Below are 26,154 nucleotides of genomic sequence, written 5' to 3'. Positions count from 1 at the left end.
AATGGTGTGTCTAATGTGATGTTTTCAAATTCAAAATTGTTCTGAAAGAACAGCCTTTGACAAGAAAAGGTATTCTTTCGATCGTAAGCTCAATATATGATCCTTTGGGAATACTGGCACCAGTAGCATTAATAGCCAAGAAAATTCTGCAAGAATTGTACAGAAAAAAGTTTGGTTGGGATGAAACTATACCAGATTCCATCACACAAGATTGGATGAATTGGATTGAGACTTAAAATGTTAGAATATTTTGAAGTCAACAGATATTTTAAACCTAGACTTTGGAAATACCACATTTGCTCAGTTACACCATTTGGCTGACGGAAGCAAAGTGGTTCTGGTACTGTCAGTTATTTAGAACTGAGAAATAACCAAGAGTGAGTATATTGTGGATTTGTAATGGAAAAAGCCAAAATGGCTCCATTAAAAAGTCACCATACCTCAAATGGAATTGACTTCCACTACTATGGCAAGCAAAATGGACACTGTATTAAGAAGAAAATTATAGATGGAATTAACAGATTCAATGTTTTGGACTGATAGTACATCAGTGTTTAAATACATTAATAACAAAACTATGAGGTTTTGTACCTTCGTGACTAACAGAATTAATGAGTTTGAGAAGGTCTTGAATGCTAAACCTGACAACAACAAATGGCGGATTTGCCACAAGACAGAGTTTCGCCTGATGAACCCCAATTTACATTCATAGGAGTTGATTATTTTGATCCATTACAAGTAAATTGAGGAAGAAGTGTTGAAAAAATAAAACGGAGCTATTTTTACTTATTTGACTATGGGAGCAATTCATATTGAAGTAGCGTCATCGTTTGATACAGACTCTTTTATTGATGTTCTCTGACACTTTACCGCCAGACGTGGTGGTCAAATAAAGGAATTACGTACTGATAATGGATCTAACTTTACAGGAGCTCAACTAGAATTACGAAGAGCAATTCAAAATTGGAATCAACCTCAAATTCATGATGCATTACTTCAGACACTAGTTGGATATTTAACCCACCCACAGGGTCACATCATGGTGGTGTGTGGGAAAGAATGATTAGATCAATCAAGAAAATTTTTAATTCCATTTTGAATAGTCAAATATTCAATGATGATATCTTCAGACAGTATTGTACGAGATCAAACCTATTTTAAATAGTTGTCCAATAACGAAAATTTCTGTCGATTCAAATGACATCGAGGCACTTACAGCAAATCATGTCTTACTTCTTAAATCTAAACCTTTAATGCCTCCGGTTCAATTTCAGAAATAAGATATTTATGCAAGATGCAGATGGAGACAAGTGCAGTTAATTGCGAATTTATTTTGGAAAAGATGGATTAGAGAATATCTTTCATTATTACAAGAACACCATTTTATATGTGGAGACATTGTAATTATCATGGACAACTCTGAACCAAGAAATTCTTGTTTGCTGGGGAAAATCGTGGATACAGTTCTGGACAAGAAAGGTTTTGTTCAGCAAGTGTGGATTAAAACCAAGACTGGTTACTTAAATTGACCTATTACTAAAATCTGTCTTTTACAAGAAGCAGAATGCTTTGATTTCTAATATTATACTTACCATAATTACTTGTGTATCTGTAATAGTAATTATTATATATTAGTCATTAATGTCTATTATAATAATTAGGGCCAAAATGTAAACATTAAAACTATGTGTTTTTGATTCTTAGTTAATTTTATGCCTACCCTTTTAAGAAAATGTATTGTTTGTAGTGCTACCATAGTGACTAAGACATAATATGTCGTAATATCCAAGCAGACCAAGAGCTTGTATCTCATTCTTTGTCGATCCATGAAGGAGACGTGACCTCAAGGTACTTTTTTAAAAATTTGTTTTATATCATCTTATTTCATTTTATTTCTTCTTGTATATCTCTTTGAAGTTGAATATTGTTATGTCTTTAAATATAGCCAAATGTTTTGCTTATTCATTATTATGAAACTCTTAATGCAAAGTTAACCAAAATGTTTACCTGTTTTATCACCGAATTAAAGCTACATAAAGCTCCATCTACAAAGTTTGGCTTATTGGATTAATAAGACAGTAATTCAGAATATAGTCCTCATGTTTCCTTGAAGATGACACTTTTGAAATTAGGATATATTAGAACCTGGTAAGTGTCATCTTCAAGGAAACACCATTCAGTCAAGTTTTCAATCTCCCTCCTGTATGCTGACTCATCATCTTTCTTTATACAGCCCACAACTGTGGTATTCTCAGCAAATTTGTAGATGGTGTTATTGTTGTACCGAGACACAGTTGTAGGTGTAAAGTGAGTAAAGCAGGGGGCTAAGAACAGAGCCCTGTGGTGCTCAGATATTGATGGAGACTTAGAGGAAAACTTCTTACCAATCCTCACTGATTGTCAAAACACATTGCTGGAGAAACTCAGCAGGTCAAGTAGTGTCCTTTATATAGCAACAGTAAAGACAGATAAAGGGCTCAAGCCCAAAATGTTGGTTATGTATTTTTACCGTTGCTATGTAAGGGACACGGTTTGACCTGCTGAGTTTCTCCAGCGTTGTGTTTTTACTTCAACTACAGTGTCTACAGATTTTTGTGTTTTACTACTCACTGATTGTGGTCTGGAAGTGAGGAAATCCATGATCCAATTACACAGTGAGGTGTTGAGTCCCAGGTCTTGGGAATTTGCTCATCAGTTTTGAGGTGAGGTGGGTGTTATATGCCAAACTGTATTCGATAACGCACATCCTGATGCATGCTTCTTTACTCTCCAGGTTTTCCAGGGCTTTGTGTAAAGCCAGTGAGATGGCATTTGCCATTGACCTGCTGCTATGATAGGCAAAGTGGAACATATTCTTGGGAGTAAGAAATATAAATTAGCAAGAGGTTTCTACAAATATGCAAAAAGAAAACAGCATTATATTTGTAGATCCCTAAGAAGCAGAAGAAGAAATTAAAATGAGAAGAAAATATTCTGATTTTCTTTTATGTACTATAGTAGACAAATAAATATACTGAATATATTGGATTTTTTAAAAAAAACAAGAGATAATGGAATGTGTGTTTTTGTTCAGTTTAAAATGTAGGGTTCCACAAGGAAAAGTAATGAGCCCCAACTACTTCCAATATATTTGATGCCATCTAAAATATTCTAGGCAGTTTTGGTCTGCACACATACTTGCCTTTAGCAAACACTTGGTGCCAAAGAAATTCTTGTGTGTGTGAATTACAACTGCCTCACATCAATAATTCAAATACGATAGATTTCCAAATAACAAAAACTACTGTAATTTTCCTCTTTCTAAATTAAATCCAATTCATACAATTCAATCTTCACTTTGCACTCATTAAAATGTCTTTAAGTATTAACTTTTCCCTTCCTGGCTTGCTCTCTGGTCTTAGATATATTTTTAAATGCGATTAACAGCCTAACCCTTGAAATGGATCTCTGCGAACTCTATGACAAAGAGGAAGTCCAGCCACAGAGATCACTAGATCTTTGTGGCAGCTTTTCTTTGATGTCACCATTGAGTATTGTCATTGGCCATTAAATCGAGGTTACAAATCTGTTTGATAACGATAGTACTCACCAGAAATAGGCAAATACCTCAAGACAGATTGCTTCTGCAATAATCTAATTTAATGGAATTCCTCTTTTTAAAAAAGAGAAACACTGAGAAACTAAAAAAAAAAAGATTAATGAATACAAGATAGAAGGAAGCTCAAATATATCATAACCACCAACATGGACTAGTTGGATGGAATGACCCATTTTTGTGCTGCATATTCCACAAAATTCTAAATACTGTTGCCAGATCTGCAAGACACAGCATCCATCAGCAATGCACCAATTACATGTAGACAACATCTGCAGCCCTGTGCATTGCACCATCACCTATTAAAGGAGCAGCATTTATCCAGTAACTTTAGACATTCAGAATAAGGCAATTAACATACGTTACAAAAAACATTTGCATGAAAAACTCATCAAATTTTATTCACGACCATAAGCCTTACCCCAAATTAAAAAGCAGGAGTTATCATATCACTGCGAATTTTTTCCCTTCTTTGTAAGAGATCAGCAAGTGATAACTGGAAAGCTTTCAAAGTGATAAATGATCAACATTGGGATGTCAAGAAAAAAATAAAGTTTTAACACTGTATTTTAAAAAAAAGATGAATATCATTCAACCAATCTGGCGACTGACTTCCACAAGACACTTGCTTCATAAAATTTACAAGCAATAAATAATGTTCCTTCCCCATACTGCAGCAACAGTAAATTTTGCCCAAGGAATTCTTAAACTAAGAAAAAAATATTTGTACAAGATCTCTTAGAGAAGAGGAGCAGATAGCTAGGAGCGAATTAACAGCAGTAACACAACCTCAGGGGTTCAAATCATTTCTTCGAAATGCTCAAGCTTTGCTTTTGTGGCTTTGTGTAATGAGGCTGGTTATTTCCCTCCTAGCTATCAATTACTACATTCTGTATGTCACATATCACCCTCCATGCTGTGTTCCTTTGTGTCCAGGCAGCACAACTTAGACCCAAAGAGACAGAAAGAGTCATCGTGTGGAGTTGCTCTATTTGTTCATGTAACTGCCATTTGGTTCTTGCTTCATCCAGATCTGCACACAATGCTGACAATTTAAACTTCAAGAAGCTCCCAAGAACAGTGTGGTTTCTTTAACTGGAGCCATAGCAGAGAAAACAAATAATCACACAAAGTACCCAATGCACACAAAGAGCTTACAGTAGTTAACAGTGCATGATCCAAGAAAAGTATAGCTCCACTGAGCATTAATTCACTGTACCAAAAACTGACAGGATACACTTGCCCCACCTTTTTTTGTTATTTGAGCCATGGTAAATGCTGAATTTTTGCTCAACAGAGGCAAAATTGGACAGAATACAAAGTTCACATTTATTGGCAGAGTACATACATGACGTCACATACAATCCCGAGATACTTTTTCTTGTGGGCCATCAGGAATTCTTCTTCTACTTCAGACAGAACTGCTGGAAGAATGCAAGAGGTCAAACAGCTAGAAAAGTTCAGTCAACATTTCAAGTTGGAACTTTTTATCAAGGCCAAGATTAAAAAAATGTAAATTTACATACTGCTTATTGTTGTTGTTGTTTGTTGTCATTCATCCTTCGTAGTTGAAGATGACCATGGCTTCACTTCAATGTCAAATGGAAGATTGGTGGCTGCTGGTCTGGAGGTGACTGGTGAGGCCAATCTGGGCCCTGAAGGCTCGACACATGTGGTTGGGTGCTGTCATAGCAGAGGATGCTGTTCGGGCCTTGCGCACAGCACGTTTTTATTGTGCCTCGATGATACTGTACATAAAGGGGCAAAGAAGCACAGAGCTTCTAGCATCAGGGCAAGGTCTCGGAGGATCAAGATGAAGCACCTCTGCCTCCAAGCAGGTGGTCAGATGGTTCTACCTTGGGTACTTAGCCCACAATGAGGTGTGGCCACACTGGAAATACCATAATTTAGGTGAGATGTCACACTCAAAGTCATGGCCATATATGCAGGTGGACATTCCATGGCTCTGCTTAAACCCAACAAAGTTCTACATATGTTCTTCCCAACCCCCTCCCCCTACCCCACCCCCTGCATTTAAAATATCTTTTATTTCTAACTCTCGAGTTTTGCCAAGAGGGTCATTGACTTGTAAAGTTAAATCTGTTTCTCTCTCCACATTTGAAGCTAAAACTATTGAGATTTACAACCTTTTTTTTACTATTTTCTGGTCAATGGGAAATCAATCCACTTCCTCTTAAATGATTAAATCACAGGAATTATCATTTACAAAGTTCCCTGGCAAAAATGCCATGGTGCCAATTACTTCGACCTGTGCCATTGATCTCATCAGAATTATGCTCAGTGCTTGACTGGAACACCAACTTGTATTCATGTAGTAATTTTTGCAGAGTAAATCCCTTGAAGCACTTCCAATGAAAGGTGAACAAAATCTGTCACTAAACCACATAAGGAGATGTTATGGGAGGCTGACAATTAGTCCACTTTAATACATTTCTTAAGAGGGAGAAAAATAGAAACATTCTGAGGAAAGAGAGGAGGGGATGGGTAAATATTAAAGCTTTGAGTCTTGATAATTTAAGATGCAGTGCTGAAGGTAAAGCAATTAAATATGCGAATGAGCAAAAGTCTAGAATTTAAGGGGCATAATACCTTAAAAAGATTATACAGTTGGCGTACTTGAAAGAAGCAGCACACAAGGTTATTTTGCAGATCAGAAAACAAGGATACTCAATTTAAAAAGTCGCCAACTTTGTCAACCTGTAGCACATTGCAGAATAGTGAAAGAATATCCAGCATCCCCCCTGGAAAGACTACCATCTCGCTGCTTCTGTAATATGAAGCACAATTACCATACATTACACAAATAAATTGAGATCAATCAGGTGTAATGAATGTCACAGATTCACTACTCAACCAAAAGGCTCAGCACCATGAGTTCCCTTCTACTCTATTGACTCTTTTTGAAAGGGATATGCATCTGCACTTCTATTAGGGCATCCATTTTCTCCCAGGTTGTCAGTCAATAAACTATTTTTGAAGTCTCTGCTCTAATTAATGCACCAACTAGACTCCTCCAAAGTGTGTCCAAAACACCAAATGTCCCCCAACTCCAAGACTGACTCGAGTATGGCCCAGCAGCTTGAATCTACAACTTCTAAACTACATCTTTGAGATAACAAACTGAAAAGAGGAACATCAACCAGTGCAGAGGATCCTCAATATCAAGTTGAACTACGAAGCACGGGGCGAAGAGCAAGGAACCATTTCAGAGAACGAAACATAATTTGATGATCTAGCCTGATTATGGGATGCAGTACACTCCCTGTGTGCAGAAGGCAGAGCAAAAAAAATCTAACCCACACAAATCCATGACCAATACCAATGCAGACCATGCAGAATAAAGAGGCAATGATAAACACACAAGAAATTTGAGCAAACAATTAAGAGCAGAGGTTCTCAACCTTTTTCTTTCCACTCACATACCACTTTAAGAATTTCCAATGTCATCGGTGCTCTGTGATTAGTAAGGGGTTGCTTAAGGTGGTATGTGAGTGGAAAGGGAAGGATGAGAATCACAGCTCTAGACCCAATTGTTACTGAAATATTTTGCTTGAAAAAAATTGTCATTGACCCATTTCCTTTGGAATTATGAAACCATGCACATAACAAGTCAATTAGGTACAATTAAACAGTGGTTTTCAAACTTTTTCTTTCCACCCACATACCACTTTAAGCAATGCCTTACTAATTAATCACAGAGCACCTGTGGCATAGGGAATACTTAAAGTGGCATGTGAGTAGAAAGAAAAAGGTTGAGAACCACTAGCCTAAAACTTTCACCCTTACACATGTCCTCTAGTTTGTATCTCACCTAACCTCAGTGGAAGAAGCCTACTTGCATTTACTCTTGTCTATACCCTTCATTATTTTGTGACTCTCTGCCAAATCTCCCCATTATCAATAGCATTTGTGGAAAGAGCAAAGTTTCATCAAGATAATCATATGTATTAATTTACCATTCAGAAGAGAAATTGGAGAGAATAAACTTTAAATCCACAGCAGATAAAAGATCAAGATAGTGACAGATTTATTTTATTGATTGGTCAGATGAAAGAGCACTTTAAAATAATTGCAAAGGGTAATTAAATAGCAAAATTCTCTCTGTCTTGAAACAGAATTGGCAAGTTATTTTAATTCAGAATCAGAGATGAAAAAGAGTTCTATTTAAATAGAGTGGAGTACGATGGAAAGCAAGATCAGACGAGTGATTTGTTTGGAAAAATCATTAAGGGAGATTCCAAGGCCTAGCTTAGTAATGTATTGTAATGATAGCTTGTCACAGATGAGACATTAAAAATCAGGATAAACCTAATGTTTGTGCAAATCTAAAATTTCAATTATTCATAATGTGAGAGAGCATGAACTGGCATTAAAACTAATCGACTGTTCCAGGGTGGTGATCCCTGTGTTGCTACAAATTCATCAACTTTGGCTGCATTGCTGTTCTTAGAAAGGATGACTGAGCAACATGGTTTGGTAACAGGTCAAAGACCAGATGGAGTCGTGGGGGGGGGGGGGGGGAGGGTGGGTGGAAATGAAGAAGAGAAACAGAGAGATTCAAGGAGACACACAAACACATACTCACAGAGAGATGGGGGGAGAGAGGAGGGGAAGAGGGTTGGAGAGAGGGTTCCAGATTCAGTACCCTTTAATACATACTTTTTATCTCAAGTCCTATTTTGAAAGACCAACAACCACCCCACATCCGTCCTGTCAAAACCATGATTATGTACAAGAATTAAATCATCTCTCATTCTCCTCCCACCAACACATCAGAGCTTCACCCACCTAACAAAACAGTGAGTCTAGTAGAAGATGCTTCACTATTTCATCATCAGCTCACTTCATGTCCATTCCAGTCATTTCATCTACAACTCAGTAGATGTATTTATGGGAGCAAAAACACCTGAGATGTGCTGAACCCCAAATGCCTAGCAGTCAGGTATTCCCTATTGAACGTCTTGCTGTCAGCCAGATCAACTCTGCCTTTTACCACAGCCACAAACGAGCCTGCAGCTGACGTGGACTTTTTACCCCCTCCATAAATCTTCGTCCGCGAAGCCAAGCCAAAGAAGATAATTGCAGCTCAATCTGGCAGTCCTAGTATCAAATCAGTCATGTACTGGGAATAATACTTTGCTGGGTTGGTGCTGGACCTGGACACACTATGCGATTGCCCTCACCCCTCTCCATAAGCAGCCCACAGGAACGGAGAGCAGGCAGTGGGCCACCGGGAGAGAGCGGGACAGCAGTATTGTTATTAAAAATATTTTTCCTGTTGTCCTACTTGTATGTTTTGTCAAAGTTTTAAATGCTTACTTATGAATACACTAAAAAGAATTCAGTACACAAACACATCCATTCCCATCATGGTGCTGGAATGTCGAATTGCCACTTTTACAGAGACAATTCCAGTGCTGTTACAACCTCTGCTTCCAGAAAAAAAAATCTGGAGCTGGAATGAACCCCAATTCTGTGTCAGTGCTTTTTACACAACAGGCATAGCATAAAAAGGCTGCAAATATTGAGAGAGAGAGAGAGAGAGAGAGAGAGAGAGAGAGAGAGAGAGAGAGAGCCAAAGACTACTGCTTGGAAAATGCATCTGCAGACTTCAGCTAGATATAGGATCCATAGGCATTGTGTTGCCCTACCAACCTCAGTATTTAAACTCAATATGTGAAGAATGGCTACTTGGGCATCAAACCGTGTAAAACATCCGCTGGATATTCAGATGCTGGTCATTGAGTGGATTAAGCTCCACAGTGACGTTCGATCCACACTCACCAATGCTAACAATACATTCAAGGCAGTTACGGAGTAATGGTCGAAAACCACTATGAATTTGTGGATCAGAATGTGTCATTGCCCTCTAGAAACAAGTTTTCAAGGTAAAAACTCCAATAAATACCTTCACATTATGGCCCAAATGCTACAAGACAAATGAATTGTTTAAAAAAGCGTTGAGATATGGCATGTCTATATTAAAAGGATAATATGACATGAAACTACCCAAATACAAGATTTTTATACTATGGTACATTGACAACTTACTCCGCAGCATGATCAAGTATTTTTGAATTACTTTATCAAATGGAACAATCATTTGGCAACAAATAACGTTTAGCACCTTTGCTGAGAAAATACATTAACATACACCCCATATTAGATTCCACTTGTGTATTCATACAAGCAGTTCAGAGGCATCAAGTTTCTAAACTTTGCTCTGTTATGACATCACTATGTGAACTTCTGCCATAATCAAGGCCAACTTTACACCAAATTTGAATTTGCTCGAGTCTACTCAAAGCATCTAAACTGCATCCACTCACTTGGTGCTGCATGTAAATTAAATAAAAATACAGCCTCCTCACTGTGGCTGTTTATCATTCAATGCAGCAGAAAAGTATGATGATTATCTGACATCTAGAGCTACCAAGCAGCAGTTGTTTAATGATGTGAACAAGTTTCATTAAGAGGCTATCAAATTGAAAGTTGTACTTTCACAGGTGGGCACAGTTCATTGCTTGCAATAATGGTGATGGTCATTAATGAGCAGGACACAAGGAACCTTCTGATGATGCTTCTATGAATAATTTATTACATTTGTCCGGCATCTAGAGATGTGCAAATGACAAGGCTTCCACTTGCTACAACAGTAGTGGCTCATTCACTTCATGACCTGAAACATTTATTTTCATTTTTATTCAAAGTAAAATGCTAAACAGGAATAAATTTCAAATGTACATGCATTTGGGAAATGCAAGTCTTGCATCTATTGCTGTTACATAATTGAAAAATCGAAAAAAAAAGTTAGAAAGACTTTAACAGCTTCTATGAAGCTCAAGTGGAATTCAAAAAGCACTCAAGAGAGATTCCGAAAGCAGCCTTGCACTTCCAACCAGCCAACTGGTTAAACAACAAAAAAAAATTAATTTGAATTCCTTTAAAGCACTGGTAAATGCAAATGATCAACATGCTTTGACACATACACCACTCATGACAGGGAGAGTGAGGTTAACGGTTCTCGCATACAGACAGAATCACAGTTGTTGCATCCCTTAATCAACAGAGAAAAAAGGGTGGCAGGAGAACCTGAGGACGCTATCATCTCCAGTATGCAAAAATAGGCAGAAACGTGTCGATACAGAATAAAGAACACTAGATTTTTAAAATATAATTAAAATGTTATTTATCATGTAAACATTTTTTACATTATGGGTCAGATCTTCCAGAAAGTTAGACTTCTAATCCTGTGGCTGCCTGATTTTCATTTCTTTAAGGATTCTCAGGCTGTAAAACACATCTTCCAGATGGGGGAACTTTATTGTACAGTCATTCCTTTTTTTAGGATATGACAATATGCTCTGTAAAATTCATCAAGAAATACATGCTCAACAGTTTTTAAAGCAAAAAAAGGGCAAAATTATATTTTGAAATATTTTTTAAATTAAAAAATTTAAACTCAGACATACAGCACGTTAACAGGCTCTTTAGGCCCATGTGCCATTTTGAAGGGTGGGAGGAAACCAGAGCCCCCGGAGAAAACCCTCGCAGACATGGGGAGAACGTACAAACTCCTTACAGAGAGTACACGACTCGAACCCCAGTCCTGATCACTGGCGCTGTAACAGCGTTGCGCTCACCACTACATTATCCATGCCGTCCAGAATTCTTAATCTAAACAGACTACTGTTTACTAAAATCAAACTGGATTTCTGGTCTTCAGCCAGCCCAATGATCTACACAACTGCGTGTAAACTATCCTATTCAAATTGATACAGCCAGGAGCTTCAAAGCAATGGATGAAAATGTTCAAATTTGGAAATAGCTAATTGTCCTCAATAAGTCTGTCCTGAAAGAACACAGTACCACACTTCAACATATCCAAAAGTAAGATGCTTCCACAAACAATTGTCACCTGGGTACATCACAATGAATCAAGGTAACAATTCCTCAAAAAGATTAAACAGGTTCACGATGTTGAATATTTGATTCGAAGCAGAAGCAAACTGAAAGAAAAGAAGCAAGTTGAAGCAAATAATGCCATGAGATAGATGCCTTATCTGAAAGCCTTGCTTTTCAGAAGCAAACTGTCCAGAAGAAGACAAAATAGTTGGATTTAGGAGCAGAGTTTCGGTGTACATGAGAGACTTGTCGATGAGGAAACCATCAATAATAAATTTTAAATGTTGGTGTAAAGTAATCTGGGAAATGTAGCCAAATGATCTTTAGATTTTATTCATAGTTTTATTTCTACTTTATATCCATCATGTCTGGATATACATGGAGGAGGTTGAAAAATCAATTCAAACTAATTATTTAAAAACCTTGAAGTGTTTATTGACAAACACAATAGATTAATGGGTTGCATTCTCCCACCTGGAGGAGCTCAGAAGAACCAGCAACCGGAGCTTTATTTAGCAGAAGCCTTTGAAACAGTGTTCTCTGACTGAAGCTCACAGATTTGCTCTGGCATTTCATTTGGTGTCAAAAGATCCAACTGCACGAAAACCAACAAGGTCGGGTCAGATGCAGCAATGAGCTCTCTGAACCCTTCTCCATTAACAATGGCGTGAAACAAGGCTGCGTTCTCGCACCAACCCTCTTTTCAATCTTCTTCAGCATGATGCTGAACCAAGCCATGAAAGACCTCAACAATGAAGACGCTGTTTACATGCGTACCACACGGATGGCAGTCTCTTCAATCTGAGGCGCCTGCAAGCTCACACCAAGACACAAGAGCAACTTGTCCGTGAACTACTCTTTGCAGACGATGCCGCTTTAGTTGCCCATTCAGAGCCAGCTCTTCAGTGCTTGACGTCCTCTTTTGTGGAAACTGCCAAAATGTTTGGCCTGGAAGTCAGCCTGAAGAAAACTGAGATCCTCCATCAGCCAGCTCCCCACCATGACTACCAGCCCCCCCACATCTCCATCGGGCACACAAAACTCAAAACGGTCAACCAGTTTACCTATCTCGGCTGCACCATTTCATCAGATGCAAGGATCGACAATGAGATAGACAACAGACTCGCCAAGGCAAATAACGCCTTTGGAAGACTACACAAAAGAGTCTGGAAAAACAACCAACTGAAAAACCTCACAAAGATAAGCGTATACAGAGCCGTTGTCATACCCACACTCCTGTTCGGCTCTGAATCATGGGTCCTCTACCGGCACCACCTACGGCTCCTAGAACGCTTCCACCAGCGTTGTCTCCACTCCATCCTCAACATTCATTGGAGCGACTTCATCCCTAACATCGAAGTACTCGAGATGGCAGAGGCCGACAGCATCGAATCCACACTGTTGAAGATCCAGCTGCGCTGGGTAGGTCACATCTCCAGAATGGAGGACCATCGCCTTCCCAAGATCGTGTTATATGGTGAGCACTCCACTGGCCATCATGTCAGAGGTGCACCAAAGAAGAGGTACAAGGACTGCCTAAAGAAATCTCTTGCCACATTGACCACCGCCAGTGGGCTGATATCGCCTCAAACCGTGCATCTTGGCGCCTCACAGTTTGGCGGGCAGCAACCTCCTTTGAAGAAGACTGCAGAGCCCACCTCACTGACAAAAGACAAAGGAGGAAAAACCAACCCCAACCAACAAATTTTCCCCTGCAACCGCTGCAACTGTGTCTGCCTGTCCCGCGTCGGACTTGTCAGCCACAAACGAGCCTGCAGCTGACGTGGACATTTACCCCCTCCATAAATCTTCGTCCGCGAAGCCAAGCCAAAGAGAGAAATAAGCAAGCCTTCATCTTTTCACTGCTTCAAATCTGTGTCCATTTGAATGCAGATGGTCAAAGACACTGTCTGTATGCTTCAGATGGTTCTCTACCCTCCACCAAACATGGCAGTATATTCACCCTGGATATGTCCATGCATAAAACCTGCAACGGGTTTAATAAAAATAATTCAATGCCTAGCACATAGCAATGTTGAATAGTTAAAGGCTCACATTTTCAGCTCCAAACCCAGTAAATGGTGATGCGTGGAGTATAAATATCATTGGTCTACTACCTTTTCTCTATTATTTACCATGATGTAACTTCTATATCGGCATGGCCTACGCCACAAATATTTGGCCAAGTATTTATTAATCTGCACCTGAGCCGGTTTACGAAGAACAGTCAAGAGTACAGAAAAAAAGTATTTTATTTCTACATGACCTTTGCCCCAGCTTGCTTGCTCAAACTCGGCTCAAAAGCAGAACTACAAATCCCTGTACTGGCCGTCCTCTACGACTTCATTCAAGCGGCTATTCTCGCAGAAATTTAGATAAACTGACCAAAGACTAGAAGGCATAGCTGTCAAAAGCAAGTTTCATTATACACTCACCCAGCATCAGGTCTTGACTCATTCCCATTCATTTCACAGGAATCTACTTCTCCTATCCCAGAGACACTAAAACTAATTTCAAGTTCCAAGTACCAACTGAGACCAGCTTCTCAACGTGAATTGGGGATCAAGTGGTGGACATTTTGGTTAAACAGCTCACCTAAAAAAATCCCTTTATCAACTGAATGGTTAGTAGAGTCACAATTTCATTCATTATCTCATAAAATGAAGTGTATTCCCCTGCCATTTTACTGACAGAGTTGTCAGCTTAGTTTAACCCACTCCAAAAACTAAAGTAGTGATCGCTCATGTAAATAAGTGGATGCGAATTACTGGAAAGACAAAACATTACCAAATCAGCCATTTATGTTTGTACATTCAATTAAGCAGATTACAATCATACAAGCAAAAGGAAGAATCAGCTCATCGGGCTTGCACGTGATTAGGTACTATACAAAATTAAATAGGAGGCTTAATTGCATACTTTCGCACATTTTATCAAGACAGTTAACTTCAAAGTACATTTTAAAATAACACATAAATGAATCATGTAACCTTTTCACATTATTTATGGCATGTTGGATTTTTTATAATTTTTTTAAAAATCCTCCATCAGTTTAGTTAAGTAAAATATTAACCAATTATTTTTCAGCTGTGTTTTCATCAATGCGATACTGTTAAGCCATGGAACAATTTTCCATTCTTAATGGACACTTAATATCATCTTCAAACACTCTCAGATTATGACCAGCTGGACAGATAAAACTCCCCCTATTTCAAATATGCTAAATATCAATATTTTAATTTTGAAACTGGCTGTGAACTGGTTCAACAAATTCATCCAATGGGTAATGGCCAGGGAAGTTCCAAATTCAGTTCCTCCAGCTTGTATATTAAAATTAGCCTCATTTATGTAATGCCTTCTGCGTTCTCAAAAACTAAATTACTTGGTGGTGATGTTTGAGTAGACAGACGGCTATGACTTTTTGAGAACAAAAATGAAACAAAAAAAACAGAAAAAATTATTTTTGTTTAAAAAAAAGCTGCCTCCTATTTTACTGTACATTAACTAGAAGTATTTGCAACTCTACATTGTTGATGTGTCACAACCTGTCACACTAACATATTCATTTATCAATTTTGAGAGCCCAGCGTCAAGCTGGGTTCCATATTGCCTACTTTTTATGCCAAAGTTATTAACCTGTAATGTTAACTCTTATTTCGCTTTTTCACAATCTTGCCTGACTTGCTGAAGTTTTCCAGCCTTTTTTATTTTAACCTTTTAAATTGTAAATGTAAATTTAGTCATACAGCATGTTAACGGGCCCTTCCAGCCCACAAGCCTGTGCCACCTGAATAGAGCCATTCCCTGACCTACGTCCAAGTTCCGTTCTGACCGACTGGTCGGATCTCAAAATGGATGCTAGTCAGATGTATGTTAACATGGCATGTAGAAGGCATATACCTGAACAGTGTTCTTTGGGGCTTAATAAAATAATGGTTTAATCCAGCACAAAAATTCATTAGATTTACTTGAATAACGCGCTTACCAAATAGTTACTGAAAGCGAGAACTGAGAGAGATGCAGTGATATACATAATGCCAGGATATCATCTGACGGCCACTATCGTACACACGCAGCCATTAGCTCTGGTGGATTTATAACCAAGCGTAATTTTTATACTTACATACATTTATCCTTTTTTATTAATTTACAGTATTTTTTTCAGTCGTATGTATGGATGGTCACTAGACTCATAGGTCCTAAGTAGGGGAGAGGCTGTATACTAATTAACCCACATCTCCTGTATATTTTGAAAGGGGAAGGGGAAGAGAGGGAGGGGGAGGGAGGAATCCCATGCAGACATGGGGAGAAAGTACAAAATCCTTAAAAACAGTGCTGGATTGGAACTTAGGTCACTGGCACTCTCGCATTGCACTAACTGCTGCCAACTTCCAACACTTTAAATGAAAGGATTCCAGGAACAACTCAAATCAATTTCAAGTAGGAATAAGGTGGCACACAAAATATTCATATGGTCACATTGGACTGGATTCAAGGGATGTTCACAAGGTGATAAGACCCTGAATGATCATTTTCTACCAATCATTTACTTCAATTAAGCTTCTGGAGGCAACAACAAAGTATTTGAAGAAGCCAATTATCAAGACCGTAGAACAAGACAATTTTCAAACAAAACTACGTTGTAGTTCTGAAAACCTGATTAAACTTGCAATATCACACGAATCCCCAGACAAGATACCATCTTGTTATCCATACATACAATATGCAGTACATTATTTGTTACAATATTAAATAATGAATCCAATGAAGCTTCAGACATTAAATGTTTGGAAAAATTGTCAGGTATCTTTGGAATTCAATGAACTGTCATGAAGATCTGGCAAAAAATAAGTTCTGATTATGATAGAACTCTGAACAAACATCAGCTCCGTTGTTTTCAGAACAATATCCAACATCTCAGGAATTTTTCAGGCTCCAGTTATTGAGTCAGTTGATCAACCAATCACATTTAATAATATTGTCAAAGGCAAAACAGGTATGAAGACACCCAATTTTTAACTAATATTGTTAACATTTTGTTTACTGCCAGGACACTCAGTGTCTCTTAAGGGACTCTCTTTTGCTTTTCTCATTCTTAGGGGTGCTGGGCAGTGCTCATGGCGACTGTTTGTTTGCCTTAGAGCTGTCAAAAGTTGAAGCATATTATGTACAATAAACCCCTGGTATCCAGAATTCAAGCTATGGGCAAAAAAAAATGAATAAAGTAAATTTTGAAAATTAAAATATATAAGCATAAAATAATAGGTAAAATTGTAAAAGTAAATGTTCTCTGAAGTAACACTTAAAACTTCGAAGGTGGGAGGAAATATCAGCCAGCGGAGTGCCTTGGTTGTGCTTTGCACATAGCAGATGTTTGAATAAAGCTATGTTAACCTCAATGGCATTGCCCAGGATGAACTCGTTGATGCCGCTCACCTTTAGCATGATGCTCTTAAAGCGTAAGAGCAAGTCTCAAGCAAGCAGAAAATTCACTTATGTGGCATCTACCCATAAATGATGGATACCAGGAGATTGACTGCATATTAAATTTTTATATATTGTAACATGACAAGCAAAGGAACTTTGAATGTAGAAATGCCAAACAAGCTTTTAAAAAATTAATTGATTTCAGATCTGAGGGAGATTTACAATTCAGTTTTTTTTAAATTCATTAAAGGGCTCAAAAATTTAAGGAGTAATTATTATTAAACACCTACCTCTCATGCAAAAGATAATATTGAGGATAATTAACAGTATACATTGTAAATACGTGAAACAAGCATCATTTCAAATTATTTTTTTTTCAATGCAGTGAAGAGCTGAATGACTGGCAAGAACTTTGGGATTTCTACCTTAACATACTCATGTACAGTAGTCTCAAAGTTGCTGTCAGCTTTATAGTGCAATGATGACCACAGCTGACAGTTTCACGGTCTTTCAACCTCAAGTCCCAGGACTCTGTTGAACAAAACTGAGTATCAAAAGTTTGATTCAAGATTATTTCAAATTCAGGTTAATAAATAAATTATTTCCATATCACCAGGTTTCAGATTTATTGTCGAGTACATACCTGGCATCACATACAACCCTGAGACTCTTTATATATTATGTATATATTAAATTTAAATATATGCATAATATATTATTAAATTTAATATATGCATACTATATTATGCATATATTGAAATTCCATAGGCATTTCTCAAGGCATATGTTTTCTATCCTGATCATTCAGTGACTCAAAACTAGATTCAACAAGTTGAAAATGTCTTTTTACCATTTCCAGTTTGGTTAAATGAGCAATATTACAATTAGTAAATGCTTCATGCAACATTTGATACAACCTGCTCAAACAGTAAAACACATTCTTGCAAATTATGATCTGGAAAATTGCTTGACACGTCAAGTAAGTGAAAACTTGCTTTTTCTTTCCAGGTGCTTATGTTTTAAGTGTGCTTTTCCAGTCTCATTATGTTTGAATTTTATTTGCGAGTGGTATACTTTTTCTGCAGCTCTTCATCCCCCAAAAACATCGCTTGTAATAGATTATTATGATATCAAAGCAGGGAGAGAACTTGCTCCTGGCTGATATTCACTGCATCATTAGTTTGGGTCAGTAGGTAGCAGGGTCCCATCAGAGTCTGAAGTTTATAACCTTGCATATACCCCTAGCTAATACTTCATGCAGTCCCAAATTCGTGCAATGTCTTGCAGCACGATATTTTGGATTGCAACAGAGTATATAACTATGTTTTTGGGAGATAAATTGGGAAAGGTTTGTTCGAGTAGATCACATACACACACTTTAAAAGAGATCTTATTTAAAATACCGGAGCTCTGCTAATTCTAGACATATCAGCTTCACAACTTTTGCAAGCGCTTTGGAGAGTGCCCAAGTGACTTCACTAATGGATTGTTGTTTAAAAAATGGCAACAGATGAAAGAGCTTGTCATAGCCACTTCTGTCTGGAGCTGTTCTAGGAGGATCATGTGGTTTGGCAAGCAGATAGAGTCAAACAGTCAGAGAGAGAGAGAGAGAGAGAGAGATCATTTCTACAGTGTTACAGCCAGCAACAGCAGCTGGGATTGGAACAGGACAAACTGGCAAGCTTGTGGAAACCCCATTTGGAAGACAGCCTGGTCAAAGCCCTTGTGGTTCATACAAGAGGAGAAGACTGGCTGTTTAATGTTTCACTTGGAATAAGTGAAACAAAAAGGAACTCTGTGGTGAGCTGAAAGAAAGAGGTTATCATCTGAAGAACCCTAAAGGGGCAAGTTTCATCAGCAAGACACGGAAGTGGCTGATGGAAGTACATCAGTTGTGGATGTCCTGGAACAACAAATCTCTCTCTGAAAACCGACAAGAACCTTCCTGAGCGGTAACCATTTACCTTTCAAGCACCCAAGTCTGGTGAACAGTTTAAGAATTGCCTGCCACCAGTAAACTTGGGAGGAATGAGAAGTGAGATGGGACTGTGAACCAAAGAACTTTTCTGAACTTGCACACACATTACATACACGTGCGCTTAGAATTAGAAGGGGGTTAAATTAGGTTAAGTAAATCACAATAGAGTTAAGTTAAAGTGTAATTCTGTTTTCATGTTTAAAGATAATTAAAAGCAACTTTTGATTAAGTAACCATTTGTCTTGGTGAATAACTATTGCTGCTGGGTTTTGGGGTCCTCTGGGCTCGTAACAGGATTACATTATAAACTACAACTTTCAAAATTTTTAATTTCTGATATTGAAATTAAGTCCTTGTCTGTAGCAATAGCACGTTGTATTCTGCCAGCAAAATTCAACTTCATGACGATTTCAAAGGTATGTCTATCTAGGGTCATTACCACGTTGCATTTTTTAGTGCAACTGATAAGGATTTAATTTCTTGGTGCCCATGTTTCAATGTGAAGAGCAGAGAAATGTTCCTGCCTGTGTATCTCCTTCAACTAAAACAAAAAGTGCAGTGTATAAATTAGTTGCAATATTTATACACAAGTAATTAGCTTCCAAAAGTCGCTTTCGAAACACTAAAGTGTTTGAAAAAACCGCTCAAATTAGATTTTTCAGTTCATAATGTTTTCAAATAAAACAAATCTCATTTAATATGATCAGACACTTATTATGTAGAATTAGATATTGTCATATAAATTAGTACAATGTACAGATGCACTGTAATTCCTGCTTGCTGCATAAGCGAGATACACCAGCTACAATTGTATTAAAATGACTACATCAGTCCAAAAAAAAGATAATAAATATAACAGGATAGATAAATAAATATTCACAGTTGCCAAATTTAGGAGCCTCCAAAAGTATTCACAAACAAATCTACTCTCTGTATAACCAAAAGCAGCTATTTTTAGACACAATACTGCTGAAATCTCAGGACCTTGCTAGAATCACACAATACTACTTGTGATTTGATTTACCATTTCATTCAAAACGATACCAGGGCATATACAGCTAAATTTGCACAAAAGACTGCACAAATTTGGTTTGCATTTACTTACTACACACAGGAGGCCTTTCAGCACACATGCCAGCTCCTTGCAGAACAATCTCATTCACTGTCTTTGTTTCTCCAATTTATTTTCTCTGAAATGGCTATGAAATTATTCTTTTATCACTTACAAATACATTCTATTTTCTTTCAATACAAATGGAAGCCATTCAACCCATTCTATATATTCTGGTTTTCAGAGAAATCCCACCAGTCCCACTCCGTTTATTTCTTGGCAATCTATTTCTCTCCTATCATGTCTTCCTCTAATTCTCCTGCCACCAATTACACAAATCGTAATTTATAATGGCCAATTAACCTACACATCTTTGAGTGGTGGGGGGAACCAGAGCACTTGAAGTGACAAGGAGAATGTGCAAATTCCATAAGACGGCATTGGAGATCAGAATCAAATGTAGATCGCTGGAAATGTGCAGCAGGAATACTTCTGCTGCATCAGCATGCTCCCCACTTTGATTTTGGATGCTTGTGGATGATACAATTGACCTCTAAGAAATTCAACAGGCTAGAAACAAAGCAACTATTTATTCTGATCATTCAAAACAAGGGTACATCATTTTAAACTTTAAGCCAGGGCATTTAAGAGTAAATTCAGGAAACAATCTTCACTTAAAGACAAGAGTCAGTGTGCAACTTTCTGCTCCCAGTTGGCTATGAATGCCAAGTCTTTTATTTAGTGTTCAAAATATTCTTCAATATCTTCTAATTGTGTCTCAGCTGTACAGAATCAGAAATTATTCTCCTGAACAAGTCATGAAATTCGGTCTTTTGCGGTAGAATCATAGCGCAAACATTCATATTATAACCATCTTACAAATTACTATAAAAAATAGACAATAGTAGGGCACAAAAAGTGAGGCAGTGTCTTTGGTTCATTGATTATTCAAGAATCTGATGGCACCGGGGAAGAAGCTGTCCTTGTACCTTTTTCCTGGTGGTAGCAGAGTGAAGAGAGCATAACCTGGGTGGCGAGAGGCTTTAAGGATGGAGGCTGCTTTTTTAAGACTCCATTTCATGCAGATGTTGTTGAAGGAGTGAAGTCTGATGCCTGTGTTGTCACAGGCCGAGTTAACAATCCTTTGGAGTTTATCCTTGTCCTGAGAGTGGAGCCTCCATACCAGGCAGTGACACAACCAGCCAGAATGCTCCCCATGGTATACCTGTAGAAGTTTACAAGAGACTTCGGTTACAAACCGAATCTCCTCAGAAAGTATAGCCGCTGGTGAGCCTTCTTTGTGATGGCATCAACATGGAGGCTGCAGGACAGGATTTAAAAAGACTATTCACAAACATATTTCTCCTTTACAGAGAAAAAGTCTATATACTCTAATAATTACCTAAATTTCCTTAATGCTGGAGTCCTCATGTTTTACCAGAAGTTTGTTACTTTAGCCATAATGACCATCATGGCGAGTCACACTGTCTTCATTCAGACTTCAGTAAAGCAGAATGATCATTTTTCACTTTTTAGCTACTTAACTGTGTAAAAGAAAACTGCAGTAATATTGTTGAGTTTGGTTTCCCCTTTCTTAGTTTGCACCAGGATGGAACCTTTGAGCAATAAGCCACTAAACTAATGGCCTGATAGTTCTAGGTCTTCCACAAGTGGTAATAGTGGTGACAGCAATTTAGGGTGGTAAGTTCTCATACAGGTGCCCATGAAAAGCTGAGAATTTTCACTTATGATTTTTTTTGTGTAAAATGCTGATCGGATGCCTCGAATAAACCACATGTCAACATTATGTCAACAAGCAAAGAATTCTTGCTCCTTATGTTTATTTATTTTTTCTCATTCTTAAATAGTTTTCCTGTTTCACAAATTGAAACATATTACTTTTTGTGAAAAAGTGTCATTAAACATTTATTTAGAAAACAAATGTATTTAATGATGTAGAAACAAACAACTGATACCAAGTTGCAATTCAATCAAAGCAATGAATTGAAGTTTATCAAAGTTTAAGATTGGATTTCAATCTGAGATGTCATCGTTGCTTGTGAATTGTGGCCTGGTGTCAATGCGTGTGCACACACACACACACTTGCTCACCATCTGATACACAATATACCTAACAGCTGGGTAAAATACAGATCAACTCCAAAAATCTGAGGTGGGCACGAGAAAGACGAAATTGCAAACAAAAAGCAACATTAATAGCAGTAATTTCAGAATGCTCATTTCTTTCAGGTTAGGGCAGTTGGGAGTCAGGGTAGATGGGGAAAAACAAATAGCTTAGAGCTCCCAATTACTTGATTGGATTTTTTTAAAATCTTCTACCTGCTAATAATGGTGTTTTCTTGTGGGTGGTAAGATCCATTTGCCATCCTTCCTCTGACATCAGACATCACTCTTGACTGAACATCTGAGGTAGCCAAGATGGCACTCAACACTAATGGTTGTGGAGGCAGGAAGTCTCTTCATTGCTTCCTCACACATTAGGTTGGAGAGAGTTACGATACCAGCTCTTGGATAGAATCAGCCTGGAAGCAAGTCTCTGGCATGGGATTACATCTCATTGGCAGGGTGGGCCAATCTGAAACTATTGCAGACAGTCAGCAATGCCCATTATATTTCCTGCTCTCTATTGACCATGCACTGATACTGCTGGATGCTGACCCATTGCTGCTGCTGCCCTCTCCTTTCACTCTTTTACTCTTGCCTTCCCTGTCTGGACATGAAGTTGTGTTAGTGTGTGATTAAGAGAGAGAACGTGTGTGGAAAAAAGTGAAAGGAGCAGCACTCAGCACTGACATCAAAGAATTGCTAAATGTGGAATCCGCAATATCTGGAAATTTCATAATTTAGGATCTGATCTCACTCAGAATTTCTTTCAACAACTAGTTAGGACAGTGCCAAGTAACACAAATCCTTTTGATCTGATTTCTATGCTTGGTCATGAGTTGCCATGCAATTGGCCTCAGTACCTCAACGATAGGAAAAATCATTCAGGTTTCTCATCATCACCTAGCAACTCCTGTTGAAGTGCAAACACAAGGTCATCAAGATAGGACATAAGTGTGTTGCACCCCTGTGGCGGACAGGTAGCCATCTCCTGGCATGCTATCAAAGCCCATATTGATAACCATATCTGGTTAATACATTGAGAGCAAAATGTCCCATTTAGAATTAGTACTTTCACAAGAAGTCGTACACACAAGAAAACTAATGAAGAAACAGATACACCATAATATCTCTCCACAACAAAAACACTACTATAAACAAGTTTTAGTCCGGGTCAGACAATAAAGGTTTTCACTGACTTTAACATGTACTTTCATAATCAAACCCTAATGCCTAGTACTTCAAACATAATTTAAGGAACGCAAATCAACCAAATCTAAAATTATCCAATTGATGTTTATTATTGTGTAACAAGTTGCCAGTTACTGTTATTGTTGAAAAGATCAATGTTTCAGTAAATCAAAGCAATTCTTCCCCTAATAGAAATTAACCATGAATATCTACAAAGCTAACTTATTGGCCAGTTCATAAGTGAGCAAATTCAATTTATCGATCACATGTCTAGCCGGTTATCTCTTCCAATGAGATGCGAGGGTCATTTAGTTCAGAAGAGTACACCAGAGTGAACTCTTCACACAGGTCACAGTTTCTGATTTTACAAAAGAGACAAGGAAACTAATGAACTTCTTTAATAATACTGGGAACTGTAAATAAATTAAAAATTATATCTTAGCTGTGATACACACTGAACCATTTTAAAAGAGAGCATTTTGAACATTTCTAAGTTCCAAGATGAGATTTTTTTTGTTCAGTTTCACGATTTAAAAGTCTGTCCAAATCGGAGTAAAAACAAGTTTCAAGGCGAACTTTTCAAAGTCTGTCAACACAAGGTGGGGGGGGGGGGGAAATAGCTGCTGATCCAAACCCAATTCTCCTGAACAAAAACAACAACAAAGGGAATTCCAAAGTAATCACCAAAACGTGTCGCTGCCCCCTCCCCTCCCCACCACCACCCCCTTCAGAGATAAGAAGGCAAAGTGAGCGAGTGAAGCCACAAACTTACAGCAATCAGAGTGAGATTCCGGTGTTCGCTGGACGCGTTCGTTCCTGGGGGCTGCTCACTGTCGCAATTTTTGGGGGCCCGACTACTCTCGTGATGCTGCTTCGGTTTCGGAGTCTTCTTGCTGCGTGTCTCCAGGTACTTCTGGTGCAGAGCGAGTTTGTTCCTTCGCTCCTGCTCGATGCGCTGCGGCTGGTTCTGCTCGTAGCGGACCTGGCAGACTGCGTGGTGCCGGCGGCACAGCTCGATCCTCTGCCTCAACCTCTCCACGATCGCGCTGTGCTTCGGGTTGGGGGGCATGTTGTAATCCCCCATCCTTAACCTCCCGCCACACAATGTTGACAAGTTGCTTTTTGGGTTTCTCTTTCTGGTTTTGAACCTCAGAGAAATAAATTGCGATGTTTGTATATAAAAAAAAAAGTCTTGGGGTTTTTTTGTTTGATTTAAATTCTCAACAAACACGCTTCGGACCCTTCAATCCTGCAGGATGAGTGAACCCCATTCCCCCCCCCCCACCCCCCCCCCCCTCTCTCCCGGTGTTACGGTAATATTCCTTCTTCAGACGATCGCAATGGTGACACCGGCCCCTTCAATGCTCCCAAGGATACTTTCTCTTTCTTTCTCCTTGCATACAGACCCCGATCTCCCTCCCCACTCTCACAATCCCCTCTCCGGGTCCCGACCGACGGCAAAAAAAAGTACTGGAGGAGGGGGAAATGTGAGGGAAGGAGGAGGAGGGGGGGGGGCAGCGATAAAGACACAACACACACACAAAAGTCTTCAGCAGAACCAGACGCGGCTGAAACTTGGCGAGAGGCGCACGGTGGCAATGGGAATCGGGCTGGCGATGCGGTCGGCGGCCATCCAGAGGTGGGAGCTGCCGGGCGAGGGCAGGCACTCGGCGCCGAGTCGGCTCGCTGGACGCTGTCTGCTGGCTCCGTGCACCGAACCCGCACTCACAGTGTGTGTGTGTGTGAGCGAGTGAAGGAGGCGCTTCCCTCCCCAGACTAGCGGAATGATACCGCCACTGCCTGAGTAAACAAGGGAAGGGAGAGGAAAATAAAACCACAGGCTCCAAACAGCAAACAAAATGGGCGAAGCGGCAAATTTGTTTATTATTATTTTTCTTTTAAAAAGGCCACTGATTCATTGAAAGAAAAAGAAATAAAGCGTGAGCCTCGGTCTCTGGAGCTGCACCCTCCAGACCCTGTTCACGATCAAGTTTTTTGTTCCCCACAATTTCGCTTGTGTATAAAGTGGGAAACTTTATTTTTTAAAAAAACCCCGCTTTCCTTTCTCGGAATGGAATTTAAAAACTCCCCAGCCCAACTCCTGGCCAAAGTTTTGGCTTTGTTCGGGGCAATGGGAGAGCCGGTGTTCATTCATCCCCAGGGCTTCGTGATGGGCAATGTAGGCCTCGGCGTGGTGGGTCCATTCTCTTTCAAATAAAGTATTATCCAAGAACTCCCGTTGCCCATTTTGTTTTTGGTTTGGCTTCATATTATGAAGCTGGACAGCCCCTGGCAATCCGCGCTGTGGCAGCCGATGTGACCCCCACCCACCCTGTGAGGCAGTCCCTTACCTCTTCCCACCACTTAAAACTAGCTTGCTTATTCAGTAAGACTGACCTTCTTATCTTTTTTGGTCGCCTTGAGTTTCTGCAATAAAGTAAATATAATTTTGCTGGTTTTCTGTTTCTTCCCGTTTTGATTCACACAAACACATTCTTGCTATCAGCAATGCAAACAGGGCTGACCATCATTGCCTGCCAATGGATTTGAGGGGATAGGAAGGGAGGGAGACATAGCACAACGACCAAATATTGCACATCTCGAATGTTAATCAAGGCCTCTGCTCACTTCACAAGTGCAGTCATCACTGAGAGGACCTGATCCATAGGTGACTGATACTCAGCAAGCAGATCTGCTCTGGTGAACACCTTTGGCTGCTTGAAGGACCAAGACAAATGACAGGTGTATTGGGGAACCCTGACCAAACCTCACCCCCTTCACCCACACTACTGCAGAAAAGCAATGCTTTCACTTCCAATTCTGAAAGGAGAGAACAGCCAGTTGAGAAATGTCTGAACGTGT

The 26,154-nt window shown here is 39.0% G+C and overlaps 1 protein-coding gene across 1 annotated transcript in view; it reads right to left on the bottom strand.

The window, feature by feature from the left end:
* The window catches only part of maml2 (mastermind like transcriptional coactivator 2), a 407,948-nt gene extending 383,393 nt beyond the window's left edge, over positions 1–24,555 (bottom strand). Inside the window, exon 1 of the mRNA XM_069890776.1 lies at positions 24,065–24,555. Within this exon, the coding sequence (XP_069746877.1) occupies positions 24,065–24,376 (312 nt within the window). The 5' untranslated portion in view covers positions 24,377–24,555. The remainder of the gene's footprint in view (positions 1–24,064) is intronic.
* Between the last annotated feature and the right edge of the window lie 1,599 nt (positions 24,556–26,154).

Source organism: Narcine bancroftii, chromosome 7 (assembly GCF_036971445.1).
Source record: "Narcine bancroftii isolate sNarBan1 chromosome 7, sNarBan1.hap1, whole genome shotgun sequence".
Lineage (NCBI taxonomy): Eukaryota > Metazoa > Chordata > Chondrichthyes > Torpediniformes > Narcinidae > Narcine > Narcine bancroftii.
The sequence above is the reverse complement of the archived record's forward strand: the minus strand, read 5'-3'. Positions and strand labels throughout refer to the sequence as shown.